We start from the raw sequence: 17,076 nt of genomic DNA on the forward strand, positions 1-17,076 counted from the left end.
AAAAAATAATTTACACGTATTGAAAATTTTGGGAGTTTGGTTTGGTGCCGAGGGCGCAGCCCTGAAGTCTTGGGAGGAGAGACTGGCCAGGATGCGTCAAAAGTTTGGACTATGGAGCCTCAGAGACCTCTCCATCGAAGGGAAGACACTGGTACTCCGCAGCGAGATTCTCCCTGTGTTGCAGTACCTCGCCCAGGCCTGGCCCCCACGGGTCAACACCTGTAAGGCCATCACCAGGGCGGTGTTTCACTTCATCTGGGGCTCCAAGATGGACAGAGTGAAGCGGGCAGTCATGTTCAAGGAACCCCTCAAGGGCAGTAAGGGCGTGTCTGACATCGCCACCCAACTGAGGGTGTTCTTTGCGTGCAACTGCATCCGCAGAACTTTGCCCAGACGGATTATGGACTCTGGCGGGAACGCAATGTCTCGCTTCTTCCTGTTGCCTCTCTGGAGGTCCCTGGGGTGGGACACTTGGGATAGTTCCATCCCCTACAACTGGGACACTCCTTGGTACTACTTGGACACCTTCAAGTTCATCAGGGAGCAGGGGCTGCAGGGAGTCAAGCCTGACTTGTGGAAGCCAAAGACTATCTACAAGCTCATCCGAGCCAGCGACATTCTGGAGTCGGTTCCAGGCCTGCCTTCAGACACCTGCAAGGTGGTCTGGAGGAATGTTTCTTCCAACATCCTTACCAACAGGCACAAAGACCTGGCATGGATGGCAATCCAAGGGGGGTTGCCTCTCAGGACATTTATGCATGCCAGGAACCTGAGCAGATACAGACACTGCCCCTTCTGCATCATCCACGAGGAAACGTCTCACCACGTTTTCTGGGAGTGCACATTTGCTCAGGCCCTGTTGGGGGCCCTGGAACCTGAACTCAAGGACTTTGTACCACAGACAGCCATCACTCACTTTGGGGTGTTGAATGGACTATTCTGTGGGACTTTTTCTCTGGAGGACATTGACGGCGCCTGGCGGGTGCTGTGCTGTTTTAAGGACGCTTTATGGTGCGCCAGAAAGCGCCTCATCCACCAGCGGGAGAGGATGTCCATTGAGGACTGCCGCAGACTGATTCTCAGTCTGCTCAGAGACTATTCCTTGATGGACTTTAAGGAGGAAGAGGACGTCTGAAGATTTCCCCCTTCCCCCTACTCCCCCTTGCGTGTCTTTGTCCCTTCAATAAAGCTTCGGGCCTGTGTTCTTCCCCCCCCCCCCCACACCCGATGCCTATTGTTGATCGTAATATCCGGTTTTCGTTTTTGCATGCATTAGTATTATTAGGAAACGTAATGTATTAGGATGCTACAGTTTTTGGGGTAAGCGGCGTTATGCATGACGTGGTGATCTGGAGATTCGTCCTCCACGCACATCACGTCAGGCATCATACCGCTGAGCGAATGTATTTATTTCTGAATGTATTTATTGTATGCTTGAACTGTATTGCAATGTGGTGCGCTGCGTCGCAGTACAGGGTGAGATGTACCCCGATTACAAGTATCATGTTGTTTTTGATGCTTCTGTAATAAAAGTATCTTTTCAATCAAAAAAAATAATTTACACGTATTGGGATTTTTTTTTTTTTAGCAAAGACACGGAGCAGAATACATTTTGGCCTAAATTTATGACGAAATTTGATTTTGTAAATTTTTTTACTGGACATGTTTAATGGCAAAAAGTCAAAAATACATTTTTGTTTCTCAAAATTGTCTGGCTTTTTTTTTATAGCGCAAAAAATAAAAAACGCACAGGTGACCAAATACCACCGAAAGAAAGCTCAATTCATGGAAAAAAGGGCGTAAATTTCATTTGGGTGCAGCATTGCATGACCACGCAATTGTCAGTTAAAGTAACACAGCGCCGTATCACAAAAAATGGCCTGGTCAGGAAGGGGGGGAAATCCTCTGGAGGGCGAGGGGTTAAGCTGGTCATACGCTGTACACTGAGGAATTGGCTGAGATTGGCCGCCCACACTGGGAAACGCAACCGTACTAGGAACCGAGGTTCCCGTGTGGGCTGCGTTTTCCAAAGAAGTGCAGGGACTTCTTTACTTGCGTGTCACGAGAGTCAATTCAAATGAATGGGCTCTCGCGCCCGTGCAAAACGCAGCCCGCTCGGCCGCATAGGTGTGAACTGGGGTTAAGTGACCCTCCTTGGAAGCAGGGTGAAAAACTGTCGGACAAAAAGTTGCTGCATCCAATCAGATGGAGCTGCTGTTCGGGTATCTAAATACAACAACTGCATTGAGACATGGACACCACTCACCTGCCTGACTTCATCTTTCCCGAGAATCTGACTGCAGCCAATCAAAACGGGTTCCTCCACCTCCTCTTTATTTTTCTCATAAACTTTTTTCTGAGTTTTCACATCCGGTTCTTCTATGATCTCAAAATCAGAATCATCGCTGGAAAGTTCGTCTTGGAGATTGTTTTTCTGTTAGACAAAAAAAAGGAGGATTTTGTTTTGACATTGTTAGGGCATTAATGTGGGATGAAGTGCAAGGGGCGTCAACAGGAAAATACAGCATTACGGCCACTAGATGGAGCTAACGATCAGGAGAGATAAACAAATCAGACATGTTTTGGGGATTAGCTGTGGCGAATGTGCAACTGCAAATCTTTTCATATATAGACCCCTATGACTTTTTTGCAAAATGAATTAAAATGTTAAATATAGCTTCAAGCATGGGTGTCAAACTGGCGGCCCTCCAGCTGTTGCGAAACTACTAGTCCCATCATGCCTATACCTTTGGGAGTCATGCTTGTAACATTACATTATTATTATTATTACATTACATTGAGTTTATATAGCGCCAAAGGGTTTGCTCAGCGCTGTACAATAGAGGGGGGGACAATACATGAAACATTACAGCAGCTACGAACAGCACACGAGGGGTAAGAGGGCCCTACTCTTTCGAGCTTACAATCTGGGAGGGAGGGGGTAGTGGTACAGGAGGAAGTGGCTGTGGGGGATGGAGTGGTAGGAGTAATGAAGGAGAGCAGCAGTTAGGTGAGGGTGGGGTAGGCTTCCCTGAAGAGGTGGGTTTTCAGGGAGCGCCTGAAGGTGAGGAGGGAATATTACATTGTAACTGTCAGTCTTGCAATGCCTCATGGAACTTGTAGTTTGGCAACAGCTGGAGGGCCGCCACTTTGACACCCGTGGCCTAAAGGGTTGGAAATTTTGCATTGTGGCCCTGGGTTCAAATCCCCCTTTCTGTGTGGAGTTTGTACGTCGTCACGTGAGTTTCCTCTGGTAGATGAATATGAAGTGTAGTATACTCATTAGATGGAGAGCTACTCAGGGGGACAGGGAATGATATGAATGATTCTTACAAACTTTTCTAAAGCAGTCTAGTAAGCTGCTGCTTCCCTGCAGATGTCCCTTGCATAGACGAAACACGTAGGGAGGGGCTAGCAACCTATGATGTCATCATACCCGCTGGTGTACAGCAGCATGAGGTTTTTGAACTTTTATTACCCTGAAATGCTTGTGAGTATATTTGCATGACATAAATTGGTGTTTTTGGCAATGTTACTTTATGGACTTTTGTATTTTCCTCTGAATCTTACTGTGGAGAATTGCGCTTTCCAGCGGAGGACCTGGTGTAGTTGGAGGTTGTTACCTTACCCACATAGAAGAAAAATATATTTGAAATATAATTTTAAAAATATTCTTCCCAAATATATTGACATATATTTGAAATGCTACAATTTTGGCCGTATTCAATATATTTCAAAATAAAGTGACAATCCTTAAATAGTGCCAAATAAGTGATAAAATAGAATCCCACCACTACTGCGCTAAATTGCTGACCAACACTGCTCTCCGCTAAGTACGATAGACGCTCTCCACGAGAAGACAGAACTTTTTATTTGCTAATGTATAAACCAACAACAACAGTAAACAAAGGCTGAAGAGTACATAGGAAAGGATGGGGATGTATAATGAGTTCATCAAACAATGGAGGCAGGTGCTGGCAGAGGATGTATCCGCTCAGCCTGTTATGTTCATTCCAGACAATAACCTCCACGAATACACAGATTCATTTAAGAAAATATAATATTCAGGTACTGCGTGTAGCAGGAAATTCTACGATTTATCACTTAGGGCATCAAAATGTCATCTATAACATTACATAATATCAGGTGATGTGCACTTTTTTATTTTTTAAACTGTGGCATTAGGAGTAGTTTACTTAGTGTACAGCTGACAATAGACATTGTAATCGCCCCCAAATATTTACCGCCAGATAAGGTGACAACCTCATGTCTATAGGAGCATCTGAGACCCACCAGCTGATCATCTGAGACCCAGCAGTTGACTAGTATGGGTTCCACCAGCTGACTCCTCTGAGACCTAATAGCTAACCAATCTGAGGCCCACCAGTTCATCACTATGACATCCAGCAGCAGACCACTCTGAGATACACCAGTTGATCACTTTGAGACCCACCAGCTGACCACTCTGAGTCCCATTAGCTGAGCACTCTGGAAACCACCAACAGACCACTGTGGGAACCACCAGCTGACCATCTGAGACCCAGCAGTTGACTAGTATGGGATCCACCAGCTGACTAGTATGGGATCCACCAGCTGACTAGTATGGGATCCACCAGCTGACTAGTATGGGATCCACCAGCTGACTCCTCTGAGACCTAATAGCTAACCAATCTGAGGCCCACCAGTTTATCAATATGACATCCAGCAGCAGATCACTCTGAGACCCACCAGCTGACCACTCTTAGTCCCATTAGCTAAGCACTCTGGAAACCACCAGCTGACCACTGTGGGAACCACCAGCTGAGCATACTAAGATTCAACAGCTGATCACTCTGGGAACTACCAGCTGACAACTCTGAGATCCAGCAGCTGAGCATACTGAGATCCACAGACCACTCTAGGAACCACCAGCTAATCACTCTGGAACTCAGCAGCTTATCACTCTGAGGTTCAGCAGCTGAACAGTACGGGATCCACCAGCTGACCACTCTGAAACCTACTAGCCAACTAATCTAAGGCCCACCAGCTTATCACTCTGACATCCAGCTGCTGACCACTCTGAGATGCACCAGTTGACCACTTTCAGACCCAGCAGCAGACCACTCTGGGGACCACTAGCTGATCACTCTGAGATGCACCAGTTGACCACTCCTATTTAAAAAAAATATATTTTTAAATATATTCTTCAGATTTTCTTTTAACATATAAAAAAGTCATTTAACATATATTTTTACATATAGTTGTAAATGCATTCCAAAAATGTAGATATGTATTTTTAAAGACATAGAGTATATTTGAAATGTATTTTTAAAAATATTTTTCATATACTTTGTAATAAAAAGGCATTTCAACATGCAGTATATATATATACACACACACACACAGTTGTGTTCAAAATAATAGCAGTGTGTTGAAAAAAGTGAATAAAGCTGAAAATCCTTCTAATAGCTTTTATTTCCATCCACACAAATGCATTGGGGACACGACACATTCTATTCCAAATCAAAACATGAAGAAAAATACATCAAATTTGTGTTGTTCCTCTAAAAAAATGGAAGAAAAGTGAATATTAGACGGTTCAAAAAAATCGCAGTGTTTGTATTCTTTACAAACTCAAACATTCACTATATAAACTGAGAAATGTTTGACGATTTTGCTTTCCTTTGAATGACTTCATGAATATTTGGTTGTAGTCGCACTGTTTCTGAGAACTGCTGTACATCTGTGTTGCATGGAGTCCCCCAACTTCTGGCCCCTGTGATCAGGTATTCCAGCCCAGGATGATTGGACGACATTCCACAGCTCTTCTCTATTTCTTGCTTTTGCCTCAGAAACGGCATTTTTGATGTCACCCCACAAGTTTTCTATTGGATTAAGATCCGGGGATTGGGCTGGCCACTCCATAACATCAATCTTGTTGGTCTGGAACCAAGATGTTGCACGTTTACTGGTGTGTTTGGGGTCGTTGTCTTGTTGGAACACCCATTTCAAGGGCATTTCCTCTTCAGCATAAGGCAGCATGACCTCTTCAAGTATTCTGATGGATTCAAACTGATCCATGATCCCTGGTATGCGATAAATAGGCCCAACACCGTAGTATGAGAAACATCCCCATATCATGATGCTTGCACCACCATGCTTCACGGTCTTCACAGTGTACTGTGGCTTGAATTCAGTGTTTGGGGGTCGTCTGACAAACTGTCTCCGCCCACTAGACCCAAAAAGAACAATCTTACTTTCATCAGTCCACAAAATGTTGCGCCATTTCTCTTTAGGCCAGTCAATGTGCTCTTTGGCAGATTGTAACCTCTTCAGCACACGTCTTTTCCCCAACAGTGGGACTTTGCGGGGACTTCTTGCAGATAGCTTGGCTTCACATAGGCGTCTTCTAATTGTAACAGTCCTCACAGGGAACGTCACACCTTCTTTCATCTTCCTGGAGCTGATTGTTGGCTGAGTCCGCCCCATTTTGGCTATTCTTCTATCCATTCCAATGGTAGTTTTTTGCTTTCTTCCACGTCTTTCAGGTTTTGGTTGCCATTTTAAAGCATTTGCGATCATTTTAGCTGAGCAGCCGATCATTTTCTGCACTTCTTTATATGTTTTCCCCTCTCCAATCAACTTTTTAATCAAGGTACGCTGGTCTTCTGAACAATGTCTGGAACGACCCATTTTCCTCAGAATTTCAGAGAGAAATGCACTGTAACCAGCATGTCCAACATTTGCTGCCTTCCTTCCCTAAATAAGGGCAATAATTGCCACCTGTTTTTCAAAGAATGAATGACCTCACTAATAGAACTCCACACTGCTATTATTTTGAACACGCCCCTTTCAATGAGTGATTCAATGACACAGAATCAGCAGCATGCATGTCATGACTGTTGGGTCTGTTGGATTTCTATGACTCTACTACACCTGCTAGGAAATTATTTTCCATGTTGAAATATCATTTCTACCAAAAAAAGTGATCAGGTTAGTGATGTCTGACTGCTATTATTTTGAACACAACTATATATATATATATATATATATTTATTGAAATATATTGCATACCACCAAAATTGTAGAATTTCAAATATATGTCAATATATTTGGGAAGAATATTTTTAAAATATATTTCAAATATATTTCTCTTCCATGTGGGATCATAGCTGTGTGGGTTCCAATATACGGTATATGCCATAGTTTGTTGACGCTATAACTTTCACACAAATCAATTCATATACACTTGTTGGAATTTTTTTTTGGTCGCAACTGCACCGATTTCTATAGTAGTACATGCACCACTTTAGCTGCGACTTGCATAGACATCTGTGTCTTGGAAGCCGGAAATGTCTTGCAAGTCGCACCTCAAGTCAGAATACCATCCGACTTTAAAATCAAAATCGCTGGAAGTCGCACAATTTCAAAGTCGGATCGGTGTGACCCGGGGGGTAAACCTAGACACCCCCAAAACCCCTAATAGGTGTGATCACTGACCACCTGTTATTTGACATCTTCTTCATGGCATCTCCTTTATGTGGAGTGGAAGTATTCTATCAATAAATGTCTTCACACTCCAGGAATCCGGATGAACGATCCGTAGGATCGCACAGCTCGGGGCCCTTCCCTTCTCTCCTCTCTGCGGGTTTTGCAATTAACAGACAACGTGTGTCCCAATCCTCCCAGCATGGCACGCTGACCTGTCATTGTATTGGAGTAAACATGGCTGGAAATGATGCCGTGTTGGCTAAACACGCAAAAGCTTGTAGTATAAACACCGCGCCTTCCCAACATTGTATGTGATAGTTACATAGAACATTAACCTGGATCCAATTACAGGACACAGCGATCACTTCAATGACAAGTGGGTCATTAGTACTAAACAGGACAATGACAGGAAGATATTGACTCCAATGTGGATGGGTACTAGGGAGGGGTGGATGTATGGCAGAAATCCGAACATTTCCTGCTGTCGCGAGGTTTGAAAAAAGTTGAATTATAAAGTAGATGTTTATATAAAACATATGTAAGATCGATAAAATATTATATAATCACATACACTATATTGCCAAAAGTATTGTCCCCGCCCTCCAAATCATGTGGTTCAGGTGTTCCAATCCCCTCCATGGACACAGGTGTATACAATCACGCCCCTAGGCATGCAGACGGCTTCTACAAACATTGGTGAAAGAATGGGTCGCTCTCAGGAGCTCAGTGACTCCAAGCGTGGTCCCGTGATAGGTTGCCACCTGGGCAATAAGTCCATCCGTGACATTTTCTGGCTACTAAATATTCCACGCTCAACTGTTAGTGGGATTATAACAAAGTGGAAGCCACTGGGAGCAACAGCCACTCAGCCACCAAGTGGTAGGCCACGTCACATGACAGGGCGGGGTCAGAGCATGCTGAAGCGCACAGTGCGCAGAAGTCACCAATTGCTTGCAGAGTCAATAGCTAAAGACCTCCAAACTTGGTGTGGCCTTCAGATTATATATATATGTATATATATATATATATATATATATATATATACACACCATATATATATGTATATATATATAAATATATATATACACACACACCATATATATATATATATATATATATATATATATACACATACTGTGTGTATATATATATATATACTGTATATATATAAATCTAATTATTTTTCTTTAAATATATTGAATACGGCCAAAATTGTAGTATTTAAAATATATTTTTCTTCCACGTGGTAACAGTCACACATGGCGGTGGCAGTGTGATGGTCTGGGGCTGCTTTACATATTCAGGACCTGGACAACTTGCCGTAATTGATGAATTATGAATCCTGCGCTCTGCCAGAAAATCCTGAAAGAGAATGTGTGGCCGTCAGTTCCTGACCTGAAGCTCAAGCGCACTTGGGTTATGCGGCAGGACAATGATCCAAAACACAACAAGTCCCCCTCTGAATGGCTCCAAAAAACAAAAACAAAATGAAAGTTTTGGAGTGGTCTAGTCAAAGTCCGACTTAAATCCCATTGAGATGCTGTGGCATGACCTTAAAATGGATCAGTTAACATCATGTTTTCATCAGTTTACGTCAGTTTATATCCATTTTCATCAGTTTACATCAGTTTGCATCCATTTTTCATCAGTTTACATCAGTTTTGGATTCGTTTACGTCAGTTTATATCCATTTTACATCAGTTTTTCATCAGTTTACATCAGTTTATATCCATTATTCGTCAGTTTACGATCAGTTTGCATCCATTTTTCATGAGTTTACATCAGTTTATATCCATTTTACATCAGTTTTCATCAGTTTACATCAGTTTATATCCAATATTCGTCAGTTTACATCTGTTTTTCATCAGTTTACGTCAGTTTATATCCATTTTACATCAGTTATTTATCAGTTTACGTCAGTTTATATCCAATATTCATCAGTTTACATCAGTTTATATCCATTTTTCATGAGTTTATGCCAGTTTTTCAGCAATTTATATCCATTTTTCATCAGTTTACATCAGTTTTTCATCAGTTTACATCACTTTATATCCATTTTTCATCAGTTTACATCAGTTTTTCATCAGTTTACGTAGGTTCTTTATCCATTTTTCATCAGTTTACATCAGTTTATATCCATTTTTCATAAGTTTTCATCAGTATTTCAGCAGTTTATATCCATTTTACATCAGTTTTTCATCAGTTTACCTCAGTTTATATGCATTTTACATCAGTTTACATCAGTTTTTCAGCAGTTTACATCAGTTTATATCCATTTTTCATCAGTTTACATCAGCTTTTCATCAGTTTATGTCAGTTTATATCCATTTTTCATCAGTTTACATCGGCTTTTCATCAGTTTACATCGGCTTTTCATCAGTTTACATCTGTTTATATCCATTTTACATCAGTTTTTCATCAGTTTATGTCTGTTTATATCCATTTTTCATCAGTTTACATCTGTTTTTCATCAGTTTACATCCATTTACATCCGTTTTCATCAGTTTTTTTGGCCATGTACATTTGTTTACATCCATTTTTTCTTTATCAGTTTACATCTGTTTTAATCAGTTTTTTGTCAGTTTACATCCGTTTTGGCCATTTACAGTTTTTCATTCATTCTGGGTTTTTTTTTTTAACGGAAGAAAAATAGGGTTTTCTTCCGTTAATAAAAACCTTATTTTAACATATGCGGACATTAACAGATGGTAACAGATGATCAACCATTTACATCCGCTAGTCCATAGAACTATATGGGTGTCCGTTTTTCATCCGTAAACGGACATACGGAACGCCCGGGTGAAAGGGGCCTCACTGCTTTGTAAGAATGACATAATTAAAGATAATTCACAGAGAGAACACCTGCACCAGGTAAGCTAGGGAGGGACACAAAGATATTTTTTTGCACATACTGCAGATATCACAGCAGGTCAACGACTTCCAGGATCAAAGTGTAGTCGTTGTAGTCAGGAATATTTTCTGCGTTCTAATGGACTTTCTGCTTCCGTGTATAGGATTACATTGGTGTTGGCTGTCCTTGTTGGAAAGCCCCATAGAGAGCCTTTCAGAGTTTTTTCCCTGAAAATGATTCTTGTGAAAGTGTCTGTGGTCTGTAGGACTGACCGGCAGCACATTAAAAGCGGTATTAAACCCAAAACCAAAAATATCATACATCGCCGCCTACCAATCATTAGATGTGGCGGCTGCATTCGTTTTCTACTCTTAGGCTATTTCCCCTCTGTGTTCGCCTGGTGATCTGGCTAGTAACACATCTCCTGCATTACAGCGTCCCCAATCTGAATGAAGGAGCAACAGAGACACCTTTGGACAGCAGCATTGTCAGTCTGGGGGGGGGGGGTAGATGTACAAGCAGATTTAGATACACTAGCAAATTGAAGCCAAACTCCAGCTAACGCTTCATAAGCAGTAGCAGCAACAGTTTTGTTCCTTTTGGGGCAAATGTTTTTCATAAATAAATAAAAGCTGTTCATTGTAAGCACCCCTATCAGTGGTAAATGGTTTGACTCATCCCTGTAACTGATACATCTGCAAGAGAGCTTGTTCTGTTTGGCTACTGGTTTTCAAGCATGCTCATTTGACAGACGCCGGTCGTGAGATCGTCTTCTGTTGCACAGGCAGCTGTACACACGGGTTGAAGGTCGGCTGGTTTCTACTGCGCCAGGTGCTTTCAGCCAATATTCAGCTCGTATATACCCGGCCTTACTAGCAGGATCACCAGGTGAAAATAAAAGGACAAAAGTCTAAAAAAGAAAACTAATGCAGTCATCACATCTAAGAATTGGTAAGCTGCAGTATAATAAATGTTGGATTTGGGGTTTAATAGGTAATTGCAGAGACAAGATCCATTGTCTTTGGGTTACATAGGAGCTTGTACATTCTGGTACCTTGCAATGAAGCCAAAATGCTGTGTGATGACAAAAGAAATGACTTCAAATGGATCACGTACCACGGCCGGATCTAGGGGGGTGCTGTCGTGGGCTATGCCCCCCCCCCCAGATTTTAGTTGTGCTTCCCAAAGCTAAAGATATCTGTGGGGAGGAGGAACTCTGCTGCTTGTGCCCAGGCTGTGTGCAGTGAAGGGGTGGGAGAAGGAGCTTTGCTGAGTGCCCTGTCAGCAGTCCTGTCCTCTGCCCTGCTGACCCCTGTACACTGCCCTGCTGCCCCCTGTACACTGCCCTGCTAAACTCTGTACACTGCCCTGCTGACCAATGTAGACTGCCATGATGACCCTTGTACACTGCCCTGCTGACCCCTGTACACTGCCCTGCTGACCCCTGTACACTGCCCTGCTGACCCCTGTACACTGCCCTGCTGACCCCTGTACACTGCCATGATGACCCCTGTACACTGCCATGATGACCCCTGTACACTGCCCTGCTGACCCCTGTACACTGCCATGATGACCCCTGTACACTGCCCTGCTGGCCTCTGTACACTGCCTTGCTGACCCCTGTACACTGCCCTGCTGAACTCTGTACATTGCCCTGCTTACCCCTGTTCACTGCCATTATTACCCCTGTACACTGCCCTGCTGAACTCTGTACATTGCCCTTCTGGCCTCTGTACACTGCCCTGCTGACCCCTTTACACTGCCATTATGACCCCTGTACACTGCCATTATGACCCCTGTACACTGCCCTGCTGAACCCTGTACACTGCCCTGCTGAACCCTGTACACTGCCCTGCTGAATCCTGTACACTGCCCTGCTGTCCCCTGTACACTGCCCTGATGAACTCTGTACACTGCCCTGATGAACTCTGTACACTGCCCTGCTGACTTTTGGTGAGGTATCAGGGGTCTAAACAGACACAGCCCTCAATCTCTACCTTTGCAGCCTCTGCTGCACAGAAAGAATGGACAGGAATAGCTCTGTACAGAGCTTCCCCTTCATTAATAAACTGAACCATAGGAAACAGTTTACTACACTTCGGTTATGAATGAGTCAGTGATCTGTACCAGACAAGGAAAGGGCCGGTAAATTACATTTTTGCTGGCCCCTTACCCACTCTCCAGAGAGTATAGAGAATAGAACAGAATAGAATAAAACAGAATAGAAAATAAAGGAATAGAAAAGAATTAAACTGAATCGAATAGAAAATAAAATAGAATAATAAAGAATGGAACAGAATAAAATAGAAAATAAAGAAATAGAACAAAATAGAATTAAACAGAATCAAATAGAAAATAAAATAGAGTAGAATGGAATAGAATATAATAAAACAAAATAGAATAGAACAGACTGTAAAAGTATACAATAAAAGAATAGAACAGAGTATAATAAAACAGAATAGAAAATAAAGGAATGGAATAGAAAATAAAGGAATAGAAAAGAATAGAAAATAATTAAACAGAATCAAATAGAAAATAAAATAGAATAAAATAGTAATGAATGGAATAGAATAGAAAATAAAGGAAAATAATAAAAAATAAATGAAAAGAATAGAATAGAATTAAACAATGGAATAGAAAATACAAGAAGAGAATAAACAATAAATGAATAGAAAATAATAAACAGAATGGAACAGAAATACAAGAAGAGAATAAACAATAAATGAATAGAACATAATAAACAGAATGGAATAGAAATACAAGAAGAGAATAAACAAACAATAAACTAATAGAAAATAAAAAACAGAATGAAATAGAAATACAAATTAGGAAATAAAATAATAGAATAAAAAAAGAACAGAACAGAGTAGAATAGAAAGGAATAGAATAGAAAATAAATGAATAGAATAGAAAAAAATTTAATAGATTAGAGTAAATTGGAACGAATATAGCAAAATTTGAATGTAGAAATTGGAATTGGAATTTTGAAATTTGAATTTCTCAATCCAAATTTCCAATTTCAATTCCAAATTGATTTGAAATAATGATTGTACCAAACAAATGATTGCATAACGGATATGACCAAATAAAACGATTAACTTAATGAACAAATCTGAAATGAAACAAATTTTTCAGTCGTGCGCATCCCTAGTCAGCATGTGACGGACTCCCCTTCCTCTCCTGTCACAGCGCTGGGTACCTGATTGGTCAATTGCCAGTAGGGTACAGAGCAGGGGCGGACTGACAACTCATGGGGCCCCCGGGCAATAGGGGATCATGGGGCCCCTGTGTCCTTGCCCAAACTCAGAAAAGCCTTTGAAAAAGGTACCAGGGGCATCTCATGGGGCCCCCTACTGACCCCGGGCCCTCGAGCAGTACCCGAGTTTCCAAATGGTCAGTCCGCCCCTGGTACAGAGTCACTTAAGCCGGCCATACATGGATCAAAATGTGGTCGGTTCAGCAGAACGGACGACTTTTCATCCATGTATGGGCAGGCTGGTCTATCGATCAACCAGCTAGTTGGAACTTTTTTTCTCAATCAGTGCCACCGGCTATAGCCTGCAGCACTGATCAGTGTATTCTGATGGTGGGGATGGGGAAGTCTCCCTGCTGTCAGAATACAATGGCTCAGCGGAAGGGATTCCCCCATCACAATTAAGTATGTGGATGGGGGGAATCGAGTCATTTTCTTTTATTCGCCCTGCTGGTCGAACGAAAAAAAAAAATGACTCGTGTATGGCCAGCCTTAGAGTTTGTAGAGCTTCTTAAATATGCACATAATTGAAGTGGAGAATTATGGGGGCTTCCATTGCAGCCCACCTTCTGAAAATGCTACCTGCCTGGCCATTTTGCTGCCCTCACTGGATATAATATGTTCCTGGAACAAGCATGCAGTAAAAGGCGATTTAGGGCCCAGAGGCGTCCCTAGGGTTGGTGTCACCCGGCGCGGTAACACTTGGTGACACCCCCTCCCACGATCCCCACAGGATGGATCGGATCTGCAGACTGAGCATGATGGATCAGACTCCGATCCTTTATGCTCCCCAATCCGCAGATCCGATCCATCCTGTGGGGATCGTCGGCTTTCTTTACAACTTACCTTTTTTTGGAGCGGGTCCGGTGTCACCCCGTATGGGTTGCATCCCGATGAGGATCGTCGGCATGCAACCTATACGGGGGTGACACCGGACCCGCTCCAAGAAAAGGTAAGTTGTAAAGAAAGCTGACGATCCCCGCAGGATTGATCGGATCCATCCTGCAGGGATCGTCGGCTTGCTTTACAGCTTACCTTTTTGTGGAGCGGGCTCGGTGTCACCCCATGCGGTCGGTGTCACCCGGTGTGGACTGCAGCCCCCTGCACCTGCCTCGGGATGCCACTGTTAGGGCCCATTCCTACTGGGAACTGCATGTGACTCACATGCAGGTCTGTGTGGTGCGGTTTCAGCCTAAGGCCAGGTTCACACCTGTGCAGGATGAGTTTCAGCCATTTCTGCATTGTGTTTGCGTTGCGATTTTGCCGCGGTTTTTATGTGTTTTGCATTTTTTTCTTTTTTTTTTGAAGTTTTCTTGTTGCTAGGCAGATTTAAAATGCAAAATGTATCAAACCCCATCAAAAACGTGCCAAAAACGAAACACATACTTTTCTGCAGCGTTTTCATTGAAATCTATAGAGCCAAAAACGCAACTTTTTGCATTCAAAAAAGTCCCTGACCCTTTCCAAAAAACGCAGCGGGTGCAATGTGAACCCGTCCCATAGGAAATCATGTTAAATGGACAGTACTGCGTTTCTACAAAACGCTGCGGAAAACACTTGGGTGTGAACCTATGGTAAAGGAGATTGTACAATCAGATTGCCAGCCTCATTGGGCCATACACGCTTCCAGCAATTAACGATTACTTTTTCGATCGATCTCTTCCAATAGGTATAATCAGGGGCGTCCCTAGGGTTGGTGTCACCCGGTGCGGTAACACTTGGTGACACCCCCTCCGACGATCCCCGCACAATGGATTGGATCTGCGGATTGAGAATAATGGACCGGAGTCTGATCCATTATGCTCCCCAATCCGCAGATCCGATCCATCCTGCGGGGATCGACGGGATGCAACCTATACGGGGTGACACCCGAACTGCTCCAGGAAAAGGTAAGTTGTAAAGAAAGCCGACGATCCCTGCAGAATGGATCGGATCTGCGGATTGACCATAATGGATCAGAGTCCGATCCATTATCCTCCCCAATCCGCAGATCCGATCCATTCTGTGGGTAATGTCGGCTTTCTTTACAACTTACCTTTTTGTGGAGCGGGTCCGGTGTCACCCCGTGCGGTCGGTGTCACCCAGTGCGGTCGGTGTCACCCGGTGCGGGCCGCACCCCCCTCACCTGCCTCGAGATGCCCCTGGATATAATCGATGTACAGTCGACTACACATTTGTTCAATATACTGCACACTGGGAAGTAAGGTTTCATTTGAAAGTTTAGATACGATCGTCCATATCCGATTGTAAATGATCGATCACATCTCTGCTTCCACCGTGTAATCTGTAAAATCGAAATGTGATTGTATTCTTTGTGCTGCCGAATGATCAATAATATTCCGCTGGACTGATCCATCGAGTTTGATTGAATCTGATCGAATTTGAGTCTAAATTGTTTGAAAGGGAAGTTTCAAATTGTACATCGGTTGGATGAAAAAAACTGAAGTGTGTATGGCCGCCAGTAATCGTATGTGAACAACGACAATTTCACAATGTATGTCTATGGACCAAGAGTCGGCAGAAATGACCGAGCTCTGCCATTGGTTGCAGTGGACAATCGGTAGATTGACTTTCCGCATTAAATCTACATAATGTAAAAGTACAAAGATAAGTAACCCAATCAGTAGACAGGCTGACACTCCTGACTATTTCCTGGCTGAAAGGTGAGAAGGACGATCAGATCCCCGCCACAATCCCCCCACACACACACAGAGCAGGAGGGGAGCACACCATGTACTGTCACCTACCAGGGGGGTGTAGGAGCAACGGATGGTCCTCATGGTCCCTGTGCTGGATGCCGTCTGTCACTGTATGAGAGATGAACACGCCCACACTACATGCCACACCTTCACCTGTCACAGCCTGGCCACACCCAGACCTTTGGCCAGATACCTGCATTGCCATCAGGTGATATCTGCAATATAGAGAGCAGACATAGGGAAGGTGTTTACTGTACACAGAGCACTGCTGACATTCCAAGGAGATATATATATATAAATGTATATGCTGTATATACTGTCTATCCTCTGCCAGACGCTTTATTATCTATCTGTATATCTATTTATTTATGTATTCATCTGTCTACAGTATGTATGTGTCTATCTAACCTCAATCTACCTATTCATTATCTATCTATCTATCTATCTATCTATCTATCTATCTATCTATTATCTATCTATCTATCTATCTATCTATCTATCTATCTATCTATCTATTATCTATCTATCTATCTATCTATCTATCTATCTATCTATCTATCACCTATTATCTATCTATTATCTATCTATCTATCTATCTATCTATCTATCTATCTATCTATCTATCTATCTATTATCTATCTATCTATCTATCTATCTATCTATCTATCTATTATCTATCTATCTATCACCTATTATCTATCTATTATCTATCTATCTATCATCTATCTATCTATTATCTATCTATCTATCTATCTATCTATCTATCTATCTATCTATCTATCTATTATCTATCTATCTATCTA

The 17,076-nt window shown here is 42.6% G+C and overlaps 1 protein-coding gene across 1 annotated transcript in view; it reads right to left on the bottom strand.

The window, feature by feature from the left end:
• Positions 1 to 16,370, bottom strand: part of TLDC2 (TBC/LysM-associated domain containing 2) — a 34,942-nt gene extending 18,572 nt beyond the window's left edge. Inside the window, exons 1-2 of the mRNA XM_089660717.1 lie at positions 16,322 to 16,370; positions 2,267 to 2,434 (exon numbers count right to left, since the gene is read on the bottom strand). Coding sequence (XP_089516843.1) covers positions 2,267 to 2,434; positions 16,322 to 16,354 — 201 coding nt within the window. The 5' untranslated portion in view covers positions 16,355 to 16,370. The remainder of the gene's footprint in view (positions 1 to 2,266; positions 2,435 to 16,321) is intronic.
• Between the last annotated feature and the right edge of the window lie 706 nt (positions 16,371 to 17,076).

The sequence above is a fragment of the Staurois parvus genome, unplaced genomic scaffold (assembly GCF_062004578.1).
Source record: "Staurois parvus isolate SC_StPar_1 unplaced genomic scaffold, SC_StPar_1.0 ptg001267l, whole genome shotgun sequence".
NCBI lineage: Eukaryota > Metazoa > Chordata > Amphibia > Anura > Ranidae > Staurois > Staurois parvus.